The sequence below is a fragment of the Neovison vison genome, chromosome 13 (assembly GCF_020171115.1).
Source record: "Neovison vison isolate M4711 chromosome 13, ASM_NN_V1, whole genome shotgun sequence".
NCBI lineage: Eukaryota > Metazoa > Chordata > Mammalia > Carnivora > Mustelidae > Neogale > Neogale vison.
The window spans coordinates 135,516,892-135,544,259 of record NC_058103.1 but is presented as its reverse complement, the minus strand read 5'-3'; the positions used below and the strand labels follow the sequence as shown (position 1 = coordinate 135,544,259).

At 48.7% G+C, this 27,368-nt stretch overlaps 1 protein-coding gene across 2 annotated transcripts in view; it reads right to left on the bottom strand.

Moving 5' to 3' along the window:
- Positions 1–27,368, bottom strand: part of TTC23 (tetratricopeptide repeat domain 23) — a 99,304-nt gene that overhangs the window by 6,526 nt on the left and 65,410 nt on the right. The window contains exons 7-10 of one of the 2 annotated variants that reach the window (XM_044231021.1): positions 26,013–26,118; positions 13,513–13,640; positions 8,620–8,769; positions 637–759 (exon numbers count right to left, since the gene is read on the bottom strand). In XM_044231021.1, the coding sequence (XP_044086956.1) occupies positions 637–759; positions 8,620–8,769; positions 13,513–13,640; positions 26,013–26,118 (507 nt within the window). The remainder of the gene's footprint in view (positions 1–636; positions 760–8,619; positions 8,770–13,512; positions 13,641–26,012; positions 26,119–27,368) is intronic. The other variant, XM_044231022.1, reaches the window with a different exon arrangement.

The window sequence follows — 27,368 nt, the reverse complement described above, 5'->3', positions numbered from 1 at the left end:
CACACCCGAGCCCTACCCGGGAACCAGCCTTGCCCTCACTGGGCCCGTATCATCCTCCGTGGCCGCTTGTTCCTGTGGCAGGTGTTTGCAGAGCTCCCGCCATCTGCCACCCTGTGTCCCCCTCAGTGACAGAGCAGAGAGGGGCAGGCTGAAGGCCTTCGTGAGGTGACATGTGAGTTGAGGCCTGCAAGATGGGGAGTCAGCCCTGTGAAGGGCTGTCGGGGGGTGGGGGTTCCCAGGAAGGAGGCCTGGGAAGTGTTTGAGGAAGGATACTGATTCCCCTTCTCTGTTCTTCTTTCCTTCTCTCTCTCTCAGGTACACACACACACACACTCACACACGCACACATCATGCAAGCACACCCCCCTGCAGCTCCCTGACCCGGAGACCCACTAATTCTGAGCCCCACCTTCTGCACAGGGGGGTAGGAAGCCTCCCATGATACAAGGACAGCTAAAGTGGGACCGGGGGCCCCAGGACCAGGGACGAAGGAGATGAGGAAGAAAGGGGGGGGCCCATGGACTGCCACTCACACAGCTGCCGAGAGCGGACCCCATCCGCAAAGCTCTCCCTGAGTGTCCACTGAGTGCCCCCCTAGGAAGTGTTCACGGCATCCTCGTCTCCCTCACTCCTCACCTCCGAGCTGCCATGGGCCGTGGCTTCTACATCCTTATCGACATCCCTCGACTCCCCCACGACTTTGCTCCATCCCCTGGCCACTGTCTTGGAGCAAGCTACCACCATCTTTCTCCAGGACAGCTGCAACACAAATATTTGAGGACAAACGCGTCAGCGGGACTCGCTAGCGTGGGGGGTCCGGCTGCGCACCTACGTGTCAGGCAAGGCAGCCAGCTTTTTGTACAGAAGCCGGACTTGTCCGTTTCAGAGCCAGAGAGAGCAAGAGGTCCGGACCCTCTTCAAGCTAACGCCTTTGGGCTGACTGTTCGGGGCTGGTTTCCCTCTTGATGTGGAGCTCAGCCGTGTCACCTGGGTCCTTCCTGAACCGGTGTGGTCACACCAGCCATTTCTTTTTTAAATATATTTTTTAAAATATTTTATTTACTTATTTGTCATAGAGAGAGAGCACAAGCAGGGGGAGCAACAGGCAGAGGGAGAAGCAGGCTCCCCACTGAGCAAGGAGCCCAACGCGGGACTCGATCCCAGCACCCCAGGATCATGACCTGAGCCAGAGGCAGACGCTTCACCAACTGAGCCACGCAGGTACCCCTCACATCAGCTACTCCTGACCATCACTCTTACCACCTGTTTAAGGTCACGCTGAACTTCCATGGGAGAGCTTGCCTTTCCCTCCATCGCTGGCCACACACCCATCAACTCGGCATCCTCTAGTTGTCCCTCCTCTAGTGGGGCTTTGACAGTTCCCTAGAACCCCCAGTTCTGCGCCCTCCAGACTCCGAGGCCAGTTTAGGGACTTTGAAGACACTAAGCATCCCACAAGCAATAGTTCTCCCAACTGAGGTGCTTTCCACAGCAAACGTAGCCTTGAGTGGGGCTGTCTGTGTTTTCTAAGGGACAGCGACAGTGGAGGGGTTCTGTGCGTGGACTGTCCTCATGGGGCCCCTTCCTGGCAGCTGGTGGACTTCTCTCATTCCCACCTAGCCTACAGCCTGCAAGGGAGGCTCCCCCTTTCCCCCACATCAGGTCAAAACCGGATGACCTTGATCGCTTCCACTATCCGCTCCCCTGGTTATACCGCATCAACTGACTTACAAACAGCTTTGACAAAGGAGCGCTTGGAACGTCTTCCAGCATGCTTCTCAACCCAAGAACAGGATTTTTTTTTTTTAGGAACAGGATTTTTTTGATGTGAAATTCATGTCATGACCTTCCTCTCTTCCCAGAAAGGACTGGAGGGGGACTGGAGGGGATCTGCCGCAGCCCGGCGATGGGTTTAGTCAGTGACCGTTAGGAAAGTCAGGATCAAGGACAAATAAATAAGACCACACCTGAAAACAGTGTGGCTAACATGGGGTTGTGTGGGGACTCCAAAAGTGCTCTGGATTTCCTGGTATCCGGGGCAACCAGGAAAACACCACACAGGCTAAAGGGAAAGTAAAACTCGGTGGTCTGCGGACGGAATGACAGTGCGTGAATTATGTATAAAAGACAGCTGTCAACCAGAAAGTTCTGGGTGCTTGGCCGGCTGGAGGAACGGCTGATCTAGGGTCTTAATCCATGACCACACAAGACCCTTCCAGGGATGGCTTTCTCATCTATAACCTACGAGTACAAACCATTTTCCTCCATCTGTCTTCAACTGATTCATCATAGTGGGAGAGGGGTCACGTAACATCGCGTTATTCTTTTATGGAAATGTTTACTGTTGGAAGCTGTGAGGTGGTCAGGCAGCGGACTGACCCCTGATGAGGACGGTACTCACCAGGGGACTGGCTACCCCAACTCCACCCTGTCCCTGGGTCCAGGGTGAGTCCTGAGAGACTACTGACCTGGGAGACAGTCTTTAGGAATGCTTTTTTTTTTTTCCCTAAAGATTTTATTTATTTGACAGAGATCACAAGTAGGCAGAGAGGCAGGCAGAGAGAGAGAGAGAAGAGGAAGCAGGCTCCCCGCTGAGCAGAGAGCCGGATACGGGACTCGATCCCAGGATCCCGGGATCACGACCCGAGCCGAAGGCAGAGGCTTTAACCCACTGAGCCATCCAGGTGCCCCAGGAATGCTTTTTTTGCAGCTTTTCACCGGGGTGAAAATGATGGCAGTGACACCCATCCTAGAATCACACCAGGGCTCTGTGTTGCAAAAGCACATAGAACTTTTGCTGTGGAAATTTCCATCTGGAGCCAACAGATTTCTCCCTTTGCACCCTGCAGGCAGATGCCTTTGAAAAACAGATCAATAATACGGTTTTCCTCTCGGTAATTTAATCCCACGGTCTGCTTTGTTTCTCTTGCCTTCCTGTTTTTTGCGGGCCCACAGGACCCTGCCCGGGGCCATTCAGCCCAGGAGGGCACATCTGGAAAAGCCAGTGTTCACTGGATTCCTGTTCCAGAGTTGACAACGTGGGGGACAGAGCTGTTGTTGTGATAAAAAGGAGAGAAGCTCTCGGCCGGGAGGTTTAGAAACCTGCCGCCGGCTCCACAGAGCCCAGTGCCAAGTACGGCGACTGGGAAAGCCGGGCTCAGCAGCGGGCAGATGTGCAGGGCATGTTTCACGTCTTGTGTCCGTGCCCCAGCGTTCACAGTATGGCCAGTCCTGTCCTCAGATGGGCACAAGCAGGGGAGGGGCAGGGAGGACCGCGTGGACCACAGTCCGCGTGACCAACAGACACAAGTTTCAACCCTTTCTTCCCGCGTTCTGGCAGATGGCCCGATAGCTTTAAAATGTCAAAGTCATGGTGTTCGGGACTGATGGTTAATGAGGCTGGAATGAAGGGAGAAAATGTCACTGACGTCCAGGGCAGCCTTCGGGAGGGATGAAACCTGACAGTGTCTCGAGGCTGACCTGATCTTAAGCCCCGTGGGTAGGCATGGGGCCAGAGCAGTGATCTCAACCTTCTCCCAGAAGCTAAAATGCAGATCCCAGGGGCCTGGGACCCCTGCCCCAGAGTCGGATTCAGAAAGTCACCCTCATGCAGGGCTTTAAGACCCCATGCTTGGTGAACCTTACTTAAGATAAACCTGCCCATGTACAACTCACTTGTTTCCAGGCAGCTCAGCCCCTTCCCTTGAAGACAGGGCTCCTAAGGTCTGACATGCAGGGCTTTGAGGATGAGGAACGATGTATGAGCCACTCTGGGCGGCAGCCAGCCTGGCCCTGAGTCTGAGGTTGGTCGTGGTACCTGCTCCGCCCCACAGGGGACAGCAGGGTCCTCATGAAGGTTCGTGTGGCTCCTACTCAAGTTTGCCAGCTCCCCCCACTCCTGGGGTCCCTCCCCAGCCCAGAGTTGAGTGACCAGGCTGAACCCTCGAAAGAGGAATCACAGCAGAGGCTCCCAAGGGCAGGCAGTGCCTCGGCCAGGAGAGTTCTGCCCTCTCCTCCTTCCGGGGCTCTGTGGCCCCCTGGGCCCCGCTGGATCCTTTGCTCCTGAAAGCAGCCTCCTCCCTGCCCTCTGCTCCTTCCATCCCCGGCACAATGTGGGGGAAAGGAAGTCTGGGCGTTGCTATTACTACCATTTCACAGAGGTTTCTTGTCTTCCTCAAGCCTCTTGCCCTTGATTCTTGGCCCATTCCAGTCCATTCTCCACACGGTCCTCACTATAATTTCTCTTTTTTTAAAATCCAAAGTACAAATATAGACCTGTGGTGGCCTGCTTACAACTCCCTTCATGGCTCCTAGCTGCTTAAGGCAACATTCAGAAAACTTCTTCTGCAAAGGGCCACATGGTAAATATTGCGGGTTTTTGTCTCTACATATAGAGACAAAAATGGAGGCTTACTGTGTAGGCACGTACAGAACAAGAGGGAGAGCAAACTTCCTCGAGTTTGTTTTATCAGTGAAATTACACGTAGGTGTTTTTGGAATCTAGTTTTACTCGGGAGAATAGGTTTCTTTCTTGGTACAGGTTAGACTTCCCTTAGCGAGGGCTCAGTTAATGTTCCCTATACTCCAAATGATTGACGATCACTTATAAAATGATGACAAGTTTTATGACTATCTGTAAACACCATTTTTAACTTGGCTTGTATCCTTAAGTGTAATGAAATAAACACAGACAGTGCACTGGCCATTGTTTGGGACCCCTGCTTAAAGGATCACGTCTCAGCCCCTTAACCTACAAACATGGCTGCCAAGACTTGCCCCCATGTCTTTCCAAGACGATTTCCTGCCAGATGGTCGGCCCTAACTAGTTTTTGCTTCTTAAAGAGGCTTTACTCTCTCTCACCCCCGAACTTCTTCTTCACCCCATTTCCAACCTGGGAATTCCTGTCTCTGTTGGGCTACACTCTTTTTTAGGACTACTTATCTGTGGACACCTTCCCTAAGCCCCCTTCCTCCCACAGATCTCAGTGTGGACCTGGAGAACTTAGCATATGATACCACAGTTGGGGGTTTACAATCTGTAACTCCCTCATCGGCCTGGAACATTCTCAGGGAGGAAGCTACTGGATGCCTAGTGGACCCATTGCACGTGTTTCAACAACAGGGAGGGGCTCTCTCTGGGACCCTGTCTCAGGTTTTCTGACGATGGGACTGTGTTTCCTGTACCATCTCCACCCTGGGCCAGCCAGCCACCATGAGGGCGCCATGTTCTTACATCCTACCAAGGCCCTGGCCTCAGCTGATTGATCCAGGGTGAGCACTTGATTCAAGTCAGGTCTATAGCCCTTTCCTTAGGATCTTTCAAGCTATGACTGGGAAATGGTGCAGGGGTAGGAAGTTAAACTCTGGAGGGCTGGCAGCCATGATCTCCATCTTGAAGGCAGATGGCCATGACAGGCAGGAGTCTGGGACAGAGATAACCTTGGAACATTCTCCTGAGGCTTAGCTATGTACTACTTTGCTAATCATCTGCCTATTGGCCTTTCCCTGGAAACTATAAGACAAAAGATACCCCTTTATATCTGAGCTGGTTTGACTGTTTTCTGTCAGTGATAATCCAAAGACTCCTTTTTCTGATCTTGACATTCTCCCCACTGGGTCACTGGTTCCCAAATGTTTTTTTAAGGATAGGGAGGCCTTGTTCAATCAAAATCTTGCTGAGAGGCCTGAGGTGAACCAGGAGAAGTGCAGAATAGATCACCTCGCCTGTACCTCTTGGTGCCAAAGCCCCACTCTGCCAACTCCTGACCTTGCAGTCAAGGCTGAGACACTAAGTCTTTGTAAAAAACAGAAGTAGAGGTATCGACTCTTCAACTCACGATAGGGCTTAAATAAGTCAATATGTGTAAATCGTTCAGCACAGTTCAGGGGATATAACAATCAGTCAGTAAGTATGAGCTCAGAAATGGAAGATGGAGAAGCCCAGGGCAACCGCCATCTTAATTTCCCTCCTCCGTCTTTGGCACATGTATAATGTTTAGATTATCTGAAATGATTAGTTTAACATATCTTCCTGCTCAGACTGGATCTCATGGAGACAAGAAGCATATTTGTCTTGATCATTGTTCTTCCCCAGGTCTGCTGGGCACAACTACTGGCGCATAGAAGGTGACTGATAACTACCATTGACTGTGTGATAATTGATATATGTATCATCTTGTTAAAAGCTAGGCACCATGCATGTTACCAAATCTGATGCCTTCTGCCACAGATTCAGAAAAGTCCTAAGAAGAGAAGAAGGCTCAATGCATAGGGCAGCCCGCTCAGAACTAAAGTTAATTCTTTTGGTTTGGTCAGTTATGTTACTTAAAGGTAACAGGATTTCCCCATTTTAACACTAATACATGTAATGAAAACACAACATGACAAAATTTATGAGACACATTTAAAGCAATAAGAAAAGGAAAAGCCAGAGCCTAAAACATTATCTTGGTAAAAATGAAAACAAATGAGTTCAAGTCCCAATTCAAAAAGGAAAAACTCCAACAAAGTAAAACAAAGTAAGTCATGAGAAAAGAAAAAATAAAGATAAAATCAGAAATTAGTGAAACAGAATAGGAAGGCAATTGACCTATGGAGTTTGAAAAACTGACAAAATAGACAAACCACTAACTAACTCAGTCAATGGAAAAAGTGAGGAAATCCAAATAAAAAATGAAGAAATTATAATGAGAAGAGAACTATGAAAAAAGCAGAGATTTAAAAAATTCATGAAATTACAAATCTCCATGCAAATCATTCTGAAAATGATAGTGAAATAGATAAATGCAGTTCACTAAAATGACCTCATTGGAGATAGAAAGCTTCAACAGAGCAATTTTTTATACAGAAATAGAGAAGATTATCAAGAAATTCCCTGCCATTCAAAAATAGCACCAGGCCTAAAAAGTTTCACAGGGGGTACAAACCTTCAAAGACTAGATAGTTTTAGTGTGTGCATAAATTCCTTCAGGCATAGAAAATAAAGGTAAATTTCCAAATTATTTTTATGAAGCAAATATAACATTATTACTTAAACAAATATCACTTACCAATACTGGTGCAAAAAATCCTAAAATAAATGTTAGTAAACAAATCAACATTATACTGAAAAAATAGTTCAATATGACTATGGGGATTTATTCCAGGAATACAAGGTTGGTTCAATATTATAATAAAATATACCATATTAAGTGATCTAAAAAGAATCATATGATTATTTCCATTGATGCTGAAAAAGTCTTTGATAAAAATCTAGCACTTATTTCTAATAAAAAATATTCATGAAAATAGAAATTGACAGATATTTCCTTATCATGGTAAAATATATAAACCTTAGTCCAAAGACAGCACCTACTATATGAAGAATCATTAGAAATATTTCCACTAAGATCAGAACAAGAATGCCTATTACCTATTATTGTACTGGAGGTATGAGCCAATGCAATTAGACAAGAGAAATCAATTAGAGGCAAAAGAATTGGAAAACATAAAGTAAAAGTATTTGCAGATGATGTAATAGTACACCTGAAAAACTTGAAAGAACTGATGCTCAAATTAACTCAAACAAGAAAAGAATTAAGCAAGATAGCAAAATAAAATTAACAGAGAGAAACCAACAGTTTGCATACTCATATACACACACATACATATAATACTAGATAGAACTCCATTTATAGCAGCATTATGATTAAGGAAGAGGAAATGTTTAGAAATCAGCCTAATAAGAAATGTGCAGAATTTATACAGGGAACACTTTAAAATGTGCCTGAATGATCCATAAGAAGACATGTACAAATAAAAAGACATCCCTTGTTCTCAGTCTTCCAGAAGTTTATAAATTAACATGATCCTCCAAAAAATACCACCAAACTTCTTATGGAGCTAGACAGGTTGATACTAAATTCATGTGAAAAAATAAATATGCAAAAATGTTTAGAAAACCTGATACTCTAGGGAGATAAAAAACCATGAGGGGAGTGGTGTTCTACCAGCTATTAAATCACGCTATGAAATCTCTATAATTAAGACAATGAAGCACTGGAATTCGAATAAACAAAAAGACAAATGGAAGAGACCAGAAACGGAAGAGACCAGAAATCCAGAAATCCACTCTAGCATACACACAAGTGTAGTACATGATGAACGTGTTCTTTCAAATCACTGGAGAACAGGTGGGTTCTTTGACAAAGGGTGCTGGGCAACTGGTTTCCCTTTGAAAAAAGATAGTATTAGATCCTTACCTCATACCCTCCACACAAACAAACCCCTGATTTAAAAAGCAACTAAAAGAACACACACAAGAATTCAAGAATTCCTCCATAAACTGACTCTACAAAAAGAGTACAATAAAATAAAAGACTGATGAATGGCCCTAGGCAAAAATTTGAAAACAACTGCATGCTAAAATAAAAAATCACTGATAATTCATTTAACAACATATGTGTATAAGAGGATGACTCTACTGTTTACCCAAGAACTGTTGGCTTAGCTTGGCTGCAGAAGTGGTCATCTTACCTAAATGAGCCCCTGATAAAGTTTCACTTAAAAACAGAATGGTAGAGGGAGAGAAAGTTTGCTGTGGGGAGGGTTTCGCCAGGTTAGTATTGAGTCCAGCTTTACCTTCTTCAGTTTCCTGTGGGCCCCAGCGTGGTTCCCCTGGGCCAGGTCGGCCCCACCCAACAGCCTGTAGGTCTCGGCCACCTCGGGACTGAGATCGCCACACACTGCCACTTTGGCTTCCAGGGACTCTCTCAGGATCGAGGTTGCTTTCTGTGACAGGAACAAAGGTTAAAGTTTGGTTAGAAAGTTCAAAGGCTCATAAAGATCAACGCCCCTTAAGAAAAGGATGTAACTGGGGACAGCCGGGTGGCTCAGTCGGTTAAGAGTCTGACTCTTGGATTCTGCTCAGGGAATCGAGCCCCGCATTGGGCTCCACAGTCAGCAGGAGTCTGCTGGGATGTTCTCTCCCTCTGCCCTTCCCCCCACCACTCACAGGCTCTCTCTCTCTCTCAAATAAATAAATAAATCTTTTAAAAAAAGAAAATGGGGGTGCCTGTGTGGCTCAGTCGGTTGGGTGGCTGCCTTCAGCTTCTGTCACAATCTCCGGGTCTGGGAACTGAGCCCCACACTGGGCTCTCGGCTCAGTGGGGAGTCCTTCTGCCTCTGCCTCTCCCCTGCTCCTGCTCTCCCTCTCAAATGAGTAAATAAAAGAAAATGTTGTAACTGATGTGTATTTTCACTCTTCAGGGATTTGGGTTTGGGTTGCGTCCTTGAGCTGAGCCTACTTTCCCTAAACAGGACACAGGAAATGGCATATATGGGGCAGGGAGATGTTAACCACGGAGAGAGAACGCACAGAAGACACATGGAGAACAAAGCCACCCCAAGTATTACGGGAATTCATTCTAGCTGAGTAGTAAGAACAGAAGCTAACAGGTAACTGCGCTGAGCAGTTTACCTGCGTGAGCTCATTTAATTCTGTCTCTTTCAGATAAGTATTAATCCTCACTGAACAGAGGAGGAAACTAAGGCACAGAGCAGTCGAGAAACTTGCTCAGGATCAGACCGCTCCCCAGTGTTTGACCTGGGACCTGAATCTGGCCCATAATTTTAATCCTTTTCAGTTGCAGGCTCTTTTTCCTCTGTGCACAGTGACGTTCTTACATAAGTGAAAATTAGAGTTTCCTGGCAATTCATGTACTTAAAAAATACCCAGAACATATTCCAGACGTTTCTATTTCTCATAAGAAATACTTGAGGAAACCAAAAGCGAACATTCTAACATGGCAAAAAAAAAAAAAATTGAATATATTTGACATTTTGTGTGCTTTATCAGATTTATTTACACCAACATCAAATAAAACACCTGCGTTGGTCAGAAATCAGGATCTTCTGATATTAATCTCTTCAGTCAGACCCCAAGACATACAGAGGGAAAGCCCTGCCTGTCCATTGCCCACATGTCTCCTGAAGTTCTTCCATGGTCTTGTACGTCCACGAAAGCATGATTATGGCTATGAGACACAAACACTGAATTTCAGAGCCAAATAAGGCTGGAACCAGTTAAAGAGCTTCCCCATACAGCCCTGAAGGCATCCTGATAAGCCTTCCACAGATAGAAAGAGCTGGCAAAGCTTTACCCAGTTTACAGGCAATAATATGAGTTAAATGCTAGGGGTGGGGTGTGGGGTGTGAAACGGCCAAGGCACTGATAAGGCAGAAACAATTTCTTCACGGAAAGATGAAATCACCCTCGGAGGAGGGAAACTGTAAATTGTGAAGTGTGTGACCTACCTTGGTGTGTGGGGAACTTGCCTGATGCTGAAGCCCATTATGTCCTTTGTACGTCCCGCCCCCCCCACCCCCAGCATCTGTGAACGAGGATTTGGCAAGGTGCGGGTGTTGGGCTTGGCAACTTTCCGTGGAAAGTGGTCGTCAGGTTTTGAGGAGCCAGTGATGGAAAGAAGAGCCAGACTCTTCTTGCTAAACGAGGTTTTCAATGCCATTTCTAGCCTGACAGGGGAATCTAGAGATAGATGTGCATGAACTTGAATGGCCGGTGGAGATGGCAATGGAAGAGAGGTCACATGGGTGGGAATAGAGACAGCGTCACTCTGTGAGAGGCAGAACAGCGTAATGGAAAGGAATGAAGGAAAAATAGGACCTGTGTGGGCTGAGGAGAGGATACATGGGAAACTGGGAGCCCAAGGGTGAGGTGGGAGAAGGGCAAGGCAAGCCAGCGGGCTCATCTGACTGCAGGGGGGAGAGAAGAGCAGGGGGGAGATGAGGCGGGGAGTCACGGACCAGGCTGGTGGTTGGTGGAGGGCCTTCATGCCAGGGTTTGGAGTTTGGATTTTCTTATGGGGAATAAGAAGCTGGAGAAGGTTCTTGAGCAGGAAAGCAGGAAAGAGTAGAAGGTGATCGAGCATGAAGCTAGAAGATAAGCCCACACACGTCTTAATCTGCGACAGAGTGACCTTCACTTATATTTTACCTTTAAAGGCATTTTCCTTCCCAAAGATCACCTTCCTGCTAGCACAGGGCTCTAGCCCATGTAGGGGCAGTGTCCGCACCTGGGGTGGTCTGAGCACAGTCCCATGCTCACGCCTGGGACTGTCCTCGGGGCCCAACATTGTTGGCCACCTCCTGTGAGGACTCACAGGGAGAGGGCTGCGACCACACTGAGCACCGTGCAAGGCCGCCATGTCTGGTGGGGCAGGTTGTGTCCTGCACAAGGGCAGGAGAGCGAGGACAGTTGAAATCTAGCCTGTGTGTGCTCTCCAAGCAATGTGCTCTGGCATGAGCTGCAGCCACCCGAGGAAGAGGCAGCTTTTTCTATTCCTACCAGGGCACCAGAAGGGCTGGCAGGGGACTGAACAAAAGAGCCAGTTTGCTAAAATCTCCCAAGGAGGCCGAGGGGAGCGAGGTACATCTTTAGTTCAATACCACTGATCTGGGTGACCAGGGCAAGGGCGGTGAAGTGTGGCGTCAGTGACAGACACCAGGGCAGGAAGCCAGATAAGAAGAATGGGGGGCAGGAAGGGGGAGGGCAGATGCCTTGTGGTAGCCAAAGCAGTCAGGTGACCCAGAGCCAAGCCTCCACCCACCCAGCTGCTCATGGCTCCCCATCACCATCACCAGCAAAAGGGTCCCTGATCTTATGGAATCAGCCCAGTCAGGGGATAGGTAGTACACATCCACACATAACTTACTATTCTTATTATATTGTTATATTATTCCTATACCATGCCTTTCATATTGTTTTATAATCATTTATTTTTGAGAGAGAGAGAGCATGAGTGGGAGGGGGAGAAGGAGAGAGAATCTTCGCGACTAGCACAGAGTCCGACAGGGGGCTCGATCTCACGACTCCAAGATCATGACCTGGCCTGAAACCAAGGGTCGGATGTTCAAGGGACTGTGCCAACGAAGCACCCCTTATCCTATTATTGTGTCAAAAGGATTCTATGATGAACAATAATGGGAAGAATCTAATGAAGCCTGGGGAAAGGACTTAGGCCAGCGGATGAGCGCTCAGAATGGATCCGCACTCGCCAGACCAGCGAAGAGGAGCTTTCCACGAGCTGGAAACAAGAGCTGGGCACTCCTGGGAGTGAGGATTAAAAGGCCAATGTGGCCCGAAACTGAGCAGACTAAGGGATGGAGCGGAACTAAGACCGGAAATGTGAGCGGAATCCAGATTGCGTTGAAGGTGTGGTGAAACGTACAGGATTCTGATTTATTTTAAGGGCATTGAGCAGCCACTGGAGTATTTTGCCAACGGGGGTTCGCTGATCAGATCTGTGTTTTGAAAAGGTCACCATCGCTTCCTTATACAGAATGGATGAGTAAAAGGCAAGAGTGGAAAAGGCAGCTGGAGGACCAGAGTCTGTTCACGTGGTCCAGGCAGGAGGTGATGACTGACGGAGGTGGACATGACAACCAGTACATTCTGGAGATAAAAATGACCGATGAGCTGGAAGGGGTAAGGCATGACGTGAGCGGACTCCCCCACTTCCCCTCTAGACTCCTGACCTGCGTGCTCTCCATAGAACTTCTCCAGATATTCTAGAAGCGGAGGCGCCTGGAAGGTCCCTTTCTACTCAGTAAGGTCATTTAGAAAAATATGCAAACTCCCATTCGTTATGGCTACTGTGGTCCTACTTTGGCCTGATGAACATGGATGCTTCTAGATTAAAAACCCATGTTCCTTAAGCTCCTGCCCATTGAGAGAAGGGTAGGGGGTTAACTCTACAGACCAGCAGAGGAAATACAAGCTTTTCATCTCAAGGATTTGCTTTGATAGATTCATTTGAAAAAAAATTATATAAAAATTATATATATATATCGATATGAAAATATATATATTTATATATATGTATATATATATACACACACACACATACACACACACACACATACATACATACATATATATCTCAAGCCACAGCAATCGGCTTTCTGGTAGCTGTTTGGCTCTGCATAAAATATGTTCCCAAGGGTTTAATTACCAGTGAATATAAACTCTGGGTCTTGTTCCATTTTTACGAGCCATAAAAAAGCATGCTTGTATGGTTCCATGGACTGTGGGCTGTAACTTCTGTGCTGTGTAGCTCTCATTAGGGATGTAAATTCCATCCATAACCCAAAATAAGGAGACAGGGATCAGCCCCATTAATGGTCACCCTCTATCCGAGCCAGAACCACAGGCTGTGAGAAGCAGGGTCTGCCCACTGGGTTTCCAAGGTTTCTAGTCTTTTAGGATCCTCTGTGGAGGCTGGGGGCCATGGGATCTACATTCTCAGGAATAGTTTTCATTTCCCAAGGCTAAGTATCTGGGAGGGGCCCAAGAGAGGCCTCCTGGGATTATCTACCCTTGTCCCCATGGAGTCTGGCACATGCCTCGGACATAGTGGGCTTAACGGATGTTTGCAGCATGAAGGAGCGGCCTTTTGGATGTCAACTCATGTGCATGGAGTACAGAGTAGTCGACTCTGGGCCAAACTCACTTACCTCTTTTTGTCCAGTGGCTTGTAGAAAATGGCAATAATCATCTTGAATTGAAAGAAATTTGGCCTTTCCTGTCCCTTCAGCATCCTTAAGGTTCGCCATGCTCTCCTGAAAATACTGTTCGGCCATATCTGAAGAAAAGCATCATAACAACATTTGAAGATTGTTTGCAGAGTTGAAATGGGGGCAGAATAAATATGCTTTTAGTGGTGCTGAACGATCTGACAAGCGGACCAAGCTAATCTGCCCGTTTTTCAGGAAAGATTGAGGTCTCAGAAGGATACGGCAATTGAGGTTCCTTGGTTTTCATACATTTTAGCTCTCCCAGCAACATGTGAGCAAAGCTAATGCCAACGGGGAAAACTCCCCAGACCTGGACACTCTGGTTATCATTTTCAGGCTGATTAACCATTAATTCTTCCTGTAACTCTGGTTGTTGCTCACAGAGGGTAGGGCTTCCATGGACTTTGTTATCTTAGAACTAGTAGTTCTACAACATTAAAATTTGGGAAAATATGGCTGACACGCCACTGAAGGAAGACACCCAACCATTCCAAACACATAAACGGACTGGTCATAATATGATGAACATGTTTTTAAATGTATGCCAACCTTGAAAGCAAGAAAAGGAAAACCTCAGGTATAGAAAATGAAGAAGGGGGGCATCTGGGTGGCTCAGTGGGTTATAGTCTCTGCCTTCAGCTCAGGTCATGATCCGGGATCAAGCCCCGCATTGGGCGCTCTGCTCAGCAGGAAGCCTGCTCCCCTTCCTCTCTCTCTGCCTGTCTCTCTGCCTACTTGTGATCTCTGTCTATCAAATAAATAAATAAAAATCTTAAAAAAAAAAGAAAAGAAAAAGTAAAGAAAATGAAGAAGGAACTAGAAGCCGGAGCAGTGAGTGGGGGATGAACCTGAGTGGTCCATGAGGGTCTATTCTACGAGGATGAGGACTAGAGATGAGGCCTGAGAACTCAGTGTGGTAAGAAGATGGAATAGAGGGGCACCTGGGTGGCTCAGTGGGTTAAAGCCTCTGCCTTCGGCTCAGGTCATGATCTCAGGGTCCTGGGATCGAGCCCCGCATCGGGCTCTCTGCTCAGCGGGGAGCCTGCTTCCTCCTCTCTCTCTCTCTGCCTGCCTCTCTGCCTACTTGTGATCTCCGTCTGTTAAATAAATAAATATAATCTTTAAAAAAAAAAAAAAAAGAAGACGGAATAGAGCTCCCGACAAAAAGCCAGTGTGCTGGGCAGAATTTTAGGATGGCACCGTATGCCCCTCGCCTTCCTCGAATCCCTCGCCTGTGATGGTGGGTGGGACTTGCCCGATAGGATGAGCTATTACTCCTGTGATGAGGTTATATGAAATAACATGGTTGACTTTAAGGAAGTGAGATTATCCCTTGGGCTTTAGCGACTCACCTGATCCCTTTCAAAGCCGAGTTTTCTCCAGCTGGTAGCAGAAAAGGCAGCCAGAGAGATTCAAAGCATAAGAGGGATTGGACAACGAGGTTCTCCATTGGTGAGATGGAAGGAACCATGGTATGAGGACCCAAGAGTGGCCTGTAGGTGCCGAGGGAGGTCCCTGACCAGCAAGAAAATGGGGCTTTAAGACTTCTGACATAAGGAACTGAGTTTCTTAGTTCCTTGGGTTCCAGTGGGTTTAAGCAATTGTCATTGGTTATGCAGCAGAAGAAAACTAACACAGTCAGGAATCCCTACAATAAGATAAAAGCAATTGTATGGTCCGAGGTGAGGCCTCACAGTTGTCCCACCCACCAGAGGCCATTGGTGGCTAGAAACAGAGCATCTGAAATGGGGATAGCATATATGGGGCAGGTACATGAGTGAGTTCTTTTTTTTTAGATTTTATTTATTTATTTGACAGACAGAGATCACAAGCAGGCAGAGAGGCAGGCAGAGAGATAGGAAGGGAAGCAGGCTCCCTGCTGAGCAGAGAGCCTGATGCCGGGCTCCATCCCAGGACTCTGGGATCATGACCTGAGCCAAAGGCAGAGGCTTTAACTCACTGAGCCACCCAAGCGCCGCCCCACCCCCCCGCCATGAGTGAGTTCTGAATCAATATGAACTACTTGGTTTGGAAATTCTGAGCCAAGAAATTAACTGGGAATGAGTCTGAAACTGGAGAAATCATAGGGTTCCAGGACAAGCATCAGCAAACGTCTTCTGTGAAGGACCAGATGGTAAATATTTTAGGCTTTGGGGGGCACATGGGCTCTATCTCAGCTATTCACCTCTGCTGTCGAGGCACCAAAGCTTCCATAAACAAATGGTAACACGTAAATGAATGGACGTGACTGTGTGCCAGGAGAATTTTATTAACTAATACAAGTAGCAAGCGGGACCACCAACACCCGCTCTGGCAGAGGAAAAGGCAGTATCTTCTCCTCCCAGGAACATGGGACTCCCGCGGAAGCCCCTGCTGGAGACGACCTCATGGCGACACATGATAAACACACAACATTTGCCAGAGAAGACGATGACCCACGTGTACAGTGGCCGACTGGACATCGCCTCTCGGAAATCTCATGTGTATCGTTTAGGGCAAATACATACGAGCAAAAAGATAAAACACAATCTTCTGCTTCTTTGCATTTCCTCTGCATCAGCTTATTTCCCCTTTATCACCTCTAATTTTGCATTTGTGTGTCCTTGCTATTTTCTTGATTAGACCAGCTAGTGTCTTCTCTGTTTTAATAACTTTTCCAAAGAATCCCCCCCTTGAATTCATTTTGCTCCTACTGTGACACAAGTGCCAGATGCTTCCAAAGAGGCCCGCATGAATACAGCATTCCAGAAGTCACGGAGGAACAGCCTATCCAAAGAAGGTGGCTGTTCCTGAGGTTGTACTCGGCGGGGGCTTGGGTTCAGGTGCTGGCTCTGATGTCATCTAGTCGCCCAAGATGATTATTGCCATTTTCTACAAGTCACTGACCTCAATGCCCCCATCTGGAAAGGGGCATATAACACTAGCATCTTCTTTATAGGGTTGTCAAAGTAAGTGGATTCATGCATATCAACAACTGAGGACATGTCTAACCCCTAGTCCGTGCTTTGTAAATGGTCATCATTTGAATTCAGGGACAGCTTGGAGGATTGTGGTTATGGACAACCTCTGTTGCCCTCACAAGGTTGACCAGCAGGGACACCAGAAGCAGAGGTGGACATTAACAGGACAGGAGCACTATGAAAAGGAAGAGTGGTCAAAAGGCACAGAAGTCTGGGCTCATCGGCACCTCGTGCCCACCTCGAGAGTTTTGAGAACACCTGAAATTCACACTGAGCATACTGGTCTCAAGAAATGACTCAAGTACTAGCCATGTGATCTCTTTTAGAAAGGAGACACCCGCGTAATGCGTCTACCGAATCTAGTCAACCAAGAGAAAAGTTAGGTCTGAGAACAAGTTAAGTTTCAGTTCTCTGCAAGACTTACTTTGCTTGGCACCTAGGTAGTTGCCAGACAGAAGCAGGAATTCTGTTCGGAGGTGGAGTTTTCTGGAGAGGTGTCTATGCCAGCCGGCCCCCAGAGTTTGTAGCGAGATAGAAGTTGATTGGACTGGAGTCCCCTGTTCCTTTTTCTCAATGGGGGGAGGGAGGGGGTCTGTCCCCTACTAGACCAGCAGCTGGATGTCTTGGGTATTTACTCAGAATTTTCTCTTGGTAGCAGACAATTCTACCAAGTAGAAAATCTCTTCACTTGTAGTGCACTCATGGGAGAAAGCATTACAGATTTAATGTGCAAACTAAGTATTAATTTTGGCTACTCTGATAATCTCATGACAGCATGTGTGGATGATGTCGCATTTATTTTGTTGATTTTAAAAGCATTACAGAGATGAACATTCCAGGTCTAAAAATTAACAGGGATATTTAGGAGTGGAGTGCTTTTGCTCTTTTAATAGTCTGTCTAATTGGGAATTAACCAAAGAATGCAACTGAGCCCTTCTTGAAGACCAAAGATCTTTCTGAGTCTCAGCCTTGTTCCCCTGAGATGAGTCCTTACCATAAAGACCGGCAAATGTCAAGCATACAGGAAGCGGTTGGAGCTGGGCAAGCAGGGACTGAGTTTCAGACCTTGGGCTTTGGCAGAAGTGGTGTCCTAATCAGAGGAGGAGGCAAAAGGGATGGAAATAGTTCCCTCCTCTTTCTGAGAAAGGAGCTGGTTTCTCAGACACAGGAGGACGCAATTGAGCTTGTTACCTTTCTAGCCCCAAGTCCTGCTACCTCTTCGTATCCTTTCCCCCAGGGGTCACATGCTGACCAGCTGCCCCTCTAGAGGGTACCCCATTTAAGCCGGTCCCCTAGACCTGAGTGCCACCTGCTCCTTTCCCTTAGTGTAGCTGATCTCACAGAAAAGCTGGGAGAGAGGGAGCCTATTGGCCTAATTCAAACTAGTACGTAAATGGCTCAACCTTGGGCTCAGAGAGGCCTGAGTATGCTTGTTAGCACATGTGGACTTCTGGAAGAGGGAGTGAGAATGAGGGAGAGAAGGAAGGGGAGAGAGGAAGTGAGTTATTTATTGAGGAAGTGAGTTATTTATTAAGGCAGCGGGGTTACTGACATGAACACAAGCCTGGTACGGTGGTGGTGGGACATCGGAGACGGGCCCTGCCCTGGAGTCTGCCCTCTGAAGGTGCTGCCTGCAAGGTCGCTGGTCAGATGGAGTGTGGGTGGGGGAGGGGTTCTCTGACAGCTGCTGGCCCATATAAGTTGGCCACACATCAGGCATCCTGTCCAGGCCCTTGTAGATCAGAAGAGCCTTCAGTTTAAGAACAGAAGAAGGTGTTGGGCATGCCCTGTGGGTGGGTGCCTTCCCTGTCTCTAAATTTGAAACGACTTTTATTTTTACCTAGGATACAGCAAAACTCCTTTACTACAAGACTCTCATGTGTTTCCCTCACCTGTTTAACTCCCAGACCGACCTGCAAACCACATGATCAGTCTTCGTGGGGAGAGCACAGTTGTCCCGTCACTACAGCTAAGGAGTGACTCCCCGATGAGCAGTCTGTTCTTCTGGGAGTGGGCATCCGCCTGGCGGCCCATGGTGGGCAAGTGATTTCCACGGAGACGGAAGGTCAAGCAGGGTGGGGAGATGCCGTGCCCCAGCCCAGACCTCGTGCCCTGCAGCCAGGTGTGTGTGCACACAGAGCCGGCCATTTCAGTGCGCTCACAATGACCACCCCCAACTTGGAAAACCTCTTCTAGAATCATCTGCAACCTGACGCCGGTGGCCTTGGCGGAAGATGAGGTCATTTTCTAAAGCACAGAAGCATGACTGAGCTTGTAAATCTGAGCCCCGGCGGCACAGGTGTCCCCAGGTCAGGAGTCCTCTCCCGTTTCCACTGCAACACAATGTTTAGGCCCGTCTGTGAGTGAGCGCGAGGGAGAGAGTGTGGCCCCGTGGGCAGAGGGGCTTAATGTTTCCTGGAGGCCCTCCCAGACTTCTCTTTTAAAGAGCAAGAGGAATGCGTGGTTAGAGTCTGACACACTGGAGGTTAGGAGGCTTTTAATTAAAACAAATTCCAGTGACTCTGGGCTCATTTTCTTAAGGTTGTCCTAAGGCAAGAGCTGAACAGTGAGGGCAGCTTTCATTAAGTGGGAGGACTGCATGTACGATGTGACAATTCTCTTTTGTCAACAGTCTTGGGAAAGAATCTATACCACGTACTCCCAGCAAAAGCTTTAAGGACCGCAGGGAAGCTAGCCTGGCGTTAACCCAGGGGAGCTCCGTCACCTAGCAAACGAACAGATGGGACCCATTTAGACCCTGTTGAGGGCTGCCATGGGCTCTGCCCAGGCAGCTGCCCTGAGACCACCTACCAGCCCTGGTGGGGGGGTGTGGTCCACAGGGAGACCCTCTTTGGGAAGAACACTTTCCCAGGCCCCGAACATGGCTTCTAGGAGCGGCCCACCTGCCACTCACTAGCCATGTGATCCCAGGAAGTCCAAAGTCATCCGTGGGGGGCGGGTTTGCCTCAGTAGCATGAGGTGACCAAGATGGCGGCAGGTTGGGTGAGGCTTGCGTGGGAGAGCGTTCCTGAAGCGCCCGCATAGTGCCAGGCCACACACAGGCCCTGTCAGGGGCTCAGTCCCTTTGGGGATCTGCCTGCCTCCAATATTCTTGCCACCAGGAAGCGGACCCCAGGTCTACCTCCCCACCACTCACAGTCTCACCCAGCAGTGGCCACCCCGTGGTGGTCAGGGATCCAGCAGCCTCCAGTCCCTGCTACCTGGTGAAGTATATATGTTTTCCAGAAGCTGCCCTAAAAATCCTTTTGGAAGCCAAGTCAGGGTATAAATACCATGGGCTTTTCTGAGAAGTTCTGAAGACAAATTATTAGCCAGTAGAAGAGTGAAGAGCTGGATATCACAGAGGGCACGTACCTCGTCTTCCCTAGCAGAGGACTGAAGCCACAGACTTTGTTCTCAGAAGCAAAGATGAAAGGCAGTTTGTAAGCAAGGCTTGATGGGGTTTCGGTTTGCCCCTGGTTGTCCCTTTGTGAAGAGAGATCAATAGCACAGACTTGGGGAGAGAAGGAGGCAACCCCCCTCATGGACTATCCCCCATGAGCGGTCGACTCTGCAGCCCCCACTGTCTGTCCTCTGGGCTCCTTGGCCCTCCGGGGACAGTGTCACTCACCTCCAGTTCGGAGTGTGGTGAAGTAGGTAGTACCTGGCCTCTGTCTAAGCCTTACTTTGCCTCTAACTTGCAGAGTGATCCTGGACACGCCCTGGCCCTCGGTCCTCTAGATGGGATGTGAAGTAAGATACCTTCCAGACTTTTCTGAGAGGAAACAAAGATGGTGGCAGAGAGGGTAAGGGTTCTTCTCTGGCCTCACCCAGCTTGCTCCCTGTGGCTTCCCCTTCCTCACCTGGCCTGGAGAGCCCAGAACAGGCATGGATGCCGACACCTGCTTGAGGAGCTCAGAGGCAGGCCAGGCTCGGGCTGGCTGGGCATTTTGGAGCAAGAAATGGGCCCTGTCTAAGAGCTGAGAAAGGGCCTCTCAGAGCACATGGGGCTCAAGAGGGCTTTGGGAAGGCTGAGGAGGGAGGAGGATGGAGAGGGGAAGAAGGGAGACGAAGGGAGAGAGGTTGGTGGGCGTGGCCAGCCGTGGCGCACACTCATTTCCACCAGCAGGGCTGTACCACAAACCCCACCCGGAGGCCTCCCCAGGTTGGAGGTGGGGCGAGGGGGCCAGCCGGCGCAGCTGAGGGGGGCCACGGGCAGGTGTAGGCCCCCTGACTATGACTGTTCCAGGGAGCCAGGTGACCTGTCGGAGGAGTCCACTGGAGCTGGGCGTATGCGTGTTCCAGAGCCTGTCTGGCTTCCTGTCTCCACGGGACACACAGGGCCATGGAGAGGAGCATCTATAACCCCGGGGGTGGGGAGTGGGCGCCTGGGGTGGGACCCAGCAGAGCGGCAGGCTGAGAAGGCAGGCCGCAGGAGGGAGAGTTGAGAGAAGGGAGGGTCACGGAGGTCTATAAAACACGAGACTTCATCAAGAGGCAATGCCTAGCTTCCGATACTCATATAATTCATGTCTACTGCACAAAATGTGGGGAGAGCCGAGGATAAGAGAGGGCCAGGGAATTTATCTTGGGAATTACATCTTGGGAATGCACCCTGCGCTCATGAGTCTGGTCCCCATGGCCAGGGATCCCACCCCCGTGGCCTCCAAGGCTCTGACCGGGCCCCTTCCCTCCTGCCGGGTCTGGACCCTACAGAGCCCAGGCTGTAGATGGAGCCACTTCCAAACAAGGCCGCCTGTGCTGGGCAGGCTCTGCCTCTCAAAGGTTTACACTGAAATGTACTTGGCTTCCGCCCATTTCATTTTAATATCCTTTAGAAGAAGAGTTATAAACACAAGGCCAATGCCCTGAACACTCAGCGGGGTTGGGAGAAGCTGTTAATACCAAGTTTGTCTATGGCTGCTCCGGGAAGCCGGCCAGGCTCAGGTCAGTGACATTCCAGGAGCCTGAATTGGAAGTCCTTATGCAATCCCAATCCTTCGTGACTTCTAGGGCAGTTTTGTCTGCATAAGGAATGCAGGAAAGGCACAGGGCAAAGGGATTCGCTTGAGCGTGGAGGCTGAAACACGCTGGCTTCTGGGCCAGGGGCGTTCTGGCTGTCCAAGGGCAAAGCCTTCAATGGGCATTTAGCGAGCAGGTTATGGAGGATCCCCAGATGAGAACTTTTTTCTCATTAATGATGCTTTTTAATAAAAAATATGTATTCTGCACAGATAGGTTTAAGCACAGGGAAGCAAGGCTGAGGTCCTTGTGCCTGTGGATTTCCATGGCATTGGGCAGAACATGCAGATTTGTTCCCAGGGGATCTGGCTGGGATTTCTAGATGCAAAGGGACTAAAGTCCATCACAGTCCTGCCGTCCTGGATAAAAGACAAGCAGAAAAAGAGAGAGAGAGAGAGAGAGAGAGAGAGAGAGAGAGAGCGCACACACACATGCGCTCGGGGGTGGGGTGGGGTTGGTCTCCCCTTAACTCCCCTTAGTTTTCAGACAAAGATAAGTTCCACATTTCTCCCTTTCCTTTCCCCATGCTGGAGGCAGCAGAGGCCTGGGTCTGTTTCCTTCATTCTTGCTCAGGGGGGCATTGAGCAAGAATGAAGAGAGAGATGACTAGAAAACCCGGGCTTCCTAAAAGGCGGTGGGAATGCACCTGCCCACTCCCATGGCAGCTCCTGGCTGGCCAGGGCCCAGCCCAGCCCTGCTTCCAAAGGCATGCTGACTCCACGCCTGTGACACGGGTCCCCTCCGCCTGCACCACACTTAGGCATTGTGGATAAGAGCTGGATCAAACTCCGGATCCCACAACGCTGGGTGACTTGCACAAGGTCAGTCCACTTGCCACAGCCTTTTCCACGTTCACCACAGAGGGAACCAGGATTGAGACCCGACGCAGTTTTCAAACTAGTGGACACAACAGGCAGGGTCTGGGGGTTCTCCTCGCTTGTGTTCACTTCTTCTTCTTCTTTTTTTTTTTTTTTTAAAGATTTCATTTATTTATTTGACAGCGATCACAAGTAGGCAGAAAGGCAGGCAGAGAGAGAGGAGGAAGCAGGTTCCCTGCTGAGCAGAGAGCCCGATGCGGGGCTCGATCCCAGGACCCTGGGATCAAGACCCGAGCTGAAGACAGAGGCTTTAACCCACTGAGCCACCTAGGCGCCCCTTGTGTTTACTTCTGATGTGCCCATTGAGACGGCCTGACGCCTTAGGGATGGGGGCTGGTGCTCCTCTCCACACCTGTTCCCAGGATTCACGTTGCTGCCTGACAAGCAGCTGCTCTGATCTCCCGGGTTCACTGCCTGACCTCAGCGCTGAATCGCCTTTAAGGCTCCAGCACACGTTCCTCCTCACGGCATCCCGGTGCCAGCCACTTCCAGTGAAGGGGTCATCAGGAAGCACCCTGCAGACGGAGACGGACTGTGTCCTTTTTGGGTAGAGCAATGAGTAGACAGAATACAGACCGAGGGAATGGGCAGGGATGGGGAGCTGGCCGCGTTCACTCACTTGTAAAAGTGGGGCTTGTGAAAAGGATTAAGTGAGCACGTGTATGAGTTCCAGCAACTTCAGAGACAAGGCCAGCTTGACTAGCGACCTTATTCTCACCATGAGTCCTGCTATGTCTCTAGCAACCAACCCACTAAGCCTCAAGCCGAAGGGACCCCGTTCCCTAGTCCGTAAAGCCAGGCGCAGCGCCCTGCCCCCCCGGGGGAAGTTTTCGAAACATCTTTATTCTCCTCCTATAGTTCAAATGCTGCCTGGCAAGTCTGCTTGCAGGGTTCAGGACGCCAAAGAGAGGGGGAGCCCAGAGCCTGTGCGTGCTCCTGGACTGGCACATGCCCCCTGGCCCTCCCAACCCACCTCTCTGTGCTGCTTCTGCTCTTCTAGTCCTCTCTCTGTCCCAAATGCCACAGACTCTTCCAAAGGCCTAAGGCGGGGGGCAGAGCAAGGGAGGAAAGGGGTCATGTGCCGCCCTTTTAATGTAACAAGGAGGTCAAGAGCCCGAGTTCAAATCTGCTGCTCCCTGGCTATGCACCCCTGGGGAAATTGCCTAATCTCTCTGTGCCTCAGTTTCTCCACCAGAAACTGGAAGGTCTTATACCAACCTCACCGAGGTGTTGTGAGGTTTAACTGGGTTAATAAATGTCACCGGTTAGAACCATCCCTGTATGCACCATGATAAGCATTAGCTCTTACTACTATTATTACAGCATGAGTTAATTAAATTCTCACAGATCGTTTTATGGTATCACTGTCATTCTCCATTTACAATACCCACACTTATATTTAGACTAAAAAATGTATGTAAAAATAAAATAAATACATAAAAATATAGGTGTGTATACACACACACACACACACACACACAAATATATATACTTGCATTGTCTGATTCGGTGAGTCATGAGAAGCAGAATGGCCTAACTTTGCAGCTAGAGGGAAAAACATTTCAAGACACAAGTTCTATCAGTCCTCACCCAATCCATACATTTTTCAATCAGCTAAGATGCTGGCAAACAGGAATCCCTCTAGGCAAAGAGGGTCTTTGGGCCTTGGTTTCCTCGCTGTTTGGTAGTCTCTCTGTCTCTCTGTCTCTCTCTCTCTTTTTTTTTTTTTTTAAAAGAGAGAGAGATTGAGAGAACTCCCCTCTGAGCAGGAACCCTGATGATGTGATGATACAGGGCTCAATCCTAAGACCCCAGGATCATGACCAGAGCCAAAGGCAGACACTTAACGCACTGAGCCCACCCAGGTGCCCCTAGCTGTTTGGCCTTCTCTTGGGCATTCCCAAGACTCCTCCATCCCCAGAACCACCCAGTTGTCTGAAACCCATGAGGCCTTGAGGAAACCAGGGAGGGTCTGACAAACACTCATTACACACCTGATCTCCGGGGCAGAAGTTACAGGTCTGGTCCTCACACTTGTTTTGCCCCATGAAGAGTCTGAAACTTACTTGAGTTAGTTAGCGTCAATTACACATAAAAACCTAGATTTCTGCCTTCTCTTGAAAAGGCAGATCTGCCATAGAAGCCTGCCTTCCCCTTGGTGGTAATGGGCTAGAGAGGCCGCTGCTCACTTTCAGTAGGGTACGGCTTCTCCAGTTGCTACCGTCCTCAGCCCTCTGCATGGTCTCTCGCACATTACAATCACCAGAAGCTGCCATTTACGATTATGCTTGCTGCGGCTACTGTATTGTTGTGACTCTCTGTGTCACTCATATGGCTTGCTTGATTCCTATAGACACTTAGATTTGTGACTCCTGCTAGTCTAGGGATTTCCATCCAACATGCACTGGCATCTTAACTGTCTTACTAGTTGGGAGTGGAAGGGTCTTTTCCCCTACTAAAAGACTTTTAAGCACCAGTGAGCTGGTTTAAAAACTGCTGGCTCTTTGAAGGTTTTGTAGTGGATTGTTAGATATGGAGTGTTCCCGGGAGAGAGGATCTGAAAGTTTTCCAGCCTTCTCTCTCTATCCCTAGATAGGCTGCTCCGCTCCAAAAAGGAGACCAGAACGAAGAGTCTTAAGAATCCCCTTCACCAGCTCCTCCCTGGACTGGAACCCCTGCCTCACCCAGAGGTCTGTGCAGACCAAGCTGCTCATAGAGGTGTCCCCTTCGTCTTCGCCTACCCGCCAGCCTCGACATCCTAGCCCAACTCCTGTACCCTGTATCCCAATTATTCTGGATCTCAATTTTAGGCTTGCTGGCCCACTGGATCTTATTTTACTATAGTACATGACTATTTTTATCTGATATTTTGCAATATACCCATATAGGTCTTCTTTATTTATTTCTAAATATTCTGACTGCCTCCCCCCCACCAAAAGTCACTGGAATATATGTTCTCCAGCAACAGAGGCACACTGTATGTTCAGAGTCCAGAACTGTGGATTAAAGAACTCCCCAAGCTCGCAGCTCTACCTTTTACATGGGGCTAAGAAAAACCATGTGAGTCATAAATAGCAACTTCCTCTTGGACTCCTGAAACCATGTAAGTTCATCCTGATGGAAAGCCCAGTCCTGTGAAAGTCTGTGGGCTGGGGTTCCGACAAGCCAGATCTGTTGCCACAGTAGCTCCACAACAATCTTTAAAAATAGATCACCTTTGAAAGCAGAGCAGATTTCCCTGTAAGCCCAGCATGGATTCTCTGGGGCTCTTAATAGCTCTGGTTGGAGGAGAATTCACTGGATTTGAAAGTAAAAGATTAGAAAAAGGCCGAATAGGACAGAAACCAAAGAACACTGCTGCAGCTGAGGGAGTGGCACAGCTATGCAGGGCCACATAAAGCCGCCAAAGCTCTCCGAGGGTCCTTTGTCACAGACCCCGCCCACCTGTGCGCCCACCCTAAATTCAGCGGGTTACAGACCCAGCAGCGCATGCGCAGGCGCAGGCGCAGGCACCGGGGTAGTGGGGGGGGTGGGGCGTAGAGCGGGCAGCAAGCCCCGCCCACAGAAGGTTTGCGCTCACCTTGGTGCTGGGTACTCCCAGAAGCTACAGCAGCGTGGGCGACAAAATGCGCAGAGACCGCTGCCTCTTCTTGAGAGGGGTTTTTGCTCAGCACGATGAGATGCGCCTGTTACCAGGGAAAGAAGAAACACGTTTATCTACTTGCTTGTGGCAGCCATAGGGAACTGGTCTTGCAGTGAGTGATCAGCAGAAAGCCAAGGAACTTTCTAGCCAGGTAGACAATATGACTTATGTGGAAGCACAGTCGATTCTTAGGAGACCTAAGGATCTTAAAGTCATGGGGAAGTGGAGATGGAGAGGCTGGGTCCAGACGGCTTGAAGCTGTGACCAGGGCGCATCGCTAAGTAAATCATTTAAGTCTAGGCTCTAAGGAGTGTGGTGTCAACTGAGGGGGCATGGGGAGTTGGGGAGGAAGGATTCCAGAAGGAGGGAGATGGGTTACAGAGTGCCTGTGATGTGCAGAGGAAGTGGGGGAGCCCAGGCCCCTGCCCGCACTCAGCACAGAAAGGGGGACCCCAAAGGCGGTCGCAGCCTCCCCAGTGCCTGACCCACCAAGCCTAAGGGCCTGTATCCTCTTCACACTGGCCCATGGGGCTGCCAGAGCACAGAAAACAGCTCAGTTCCTTGAAAATAAAGCCCAATTTAAAATTTTTTAAGAGAAAAAAAATAAAACCTATGACCCCTTGGATATAAAATAAAAACAATCCTCTCAAATAAAATGCAAAATACATCTCTCCAAATCAAAAGAAAATTTAAAAAAATGAAAAAGAAAGCTATATTCATCTGACTGTCAACATTTAAAGTTTTAAAAACGCTATTAGTAACAGGTTAATGTTCATTCAATAAATACATAATTACTGACTGCCTGTGGCAGGAGGGGCCCCAGCTAGAAAGTGTGGGCAGTAGGGAAAGGCCTGGGAAGTGAGCATGACGTCATACAACGCACTAATGCAAGATCCCAGGTAGTTCGCAATTAACTGCCAAGAGGGTGACAGAAATACTAAAATACCACAAATTTAAAAGGCGAAATTCCAGAATGGGATAGGCAAGACACGATAACAGCAGCTAAGGTTTCTTTCTCATTCTTAGTATCCATTTTAATTCTCTTAATTGTTGTTATCCACGTTTTGTAGTTGGGAAAGTTGAGGTTGTGGAATGGGTGACTTGCCCATGATAGCTCACTACTAATAAAGGATGGAGATAAGACTCTGATCTTGATACTCTGACCTTACATTTGCTCCCCTCCCTGCCGCCCCCCCAAGCCCTGGACCCTGGTCGCAGACATCACTAATTGATGCCAGCACACTTCCCACAGACCTCAGGAGCTATGACTAATCCATGGGAGCTGGCCTAGGA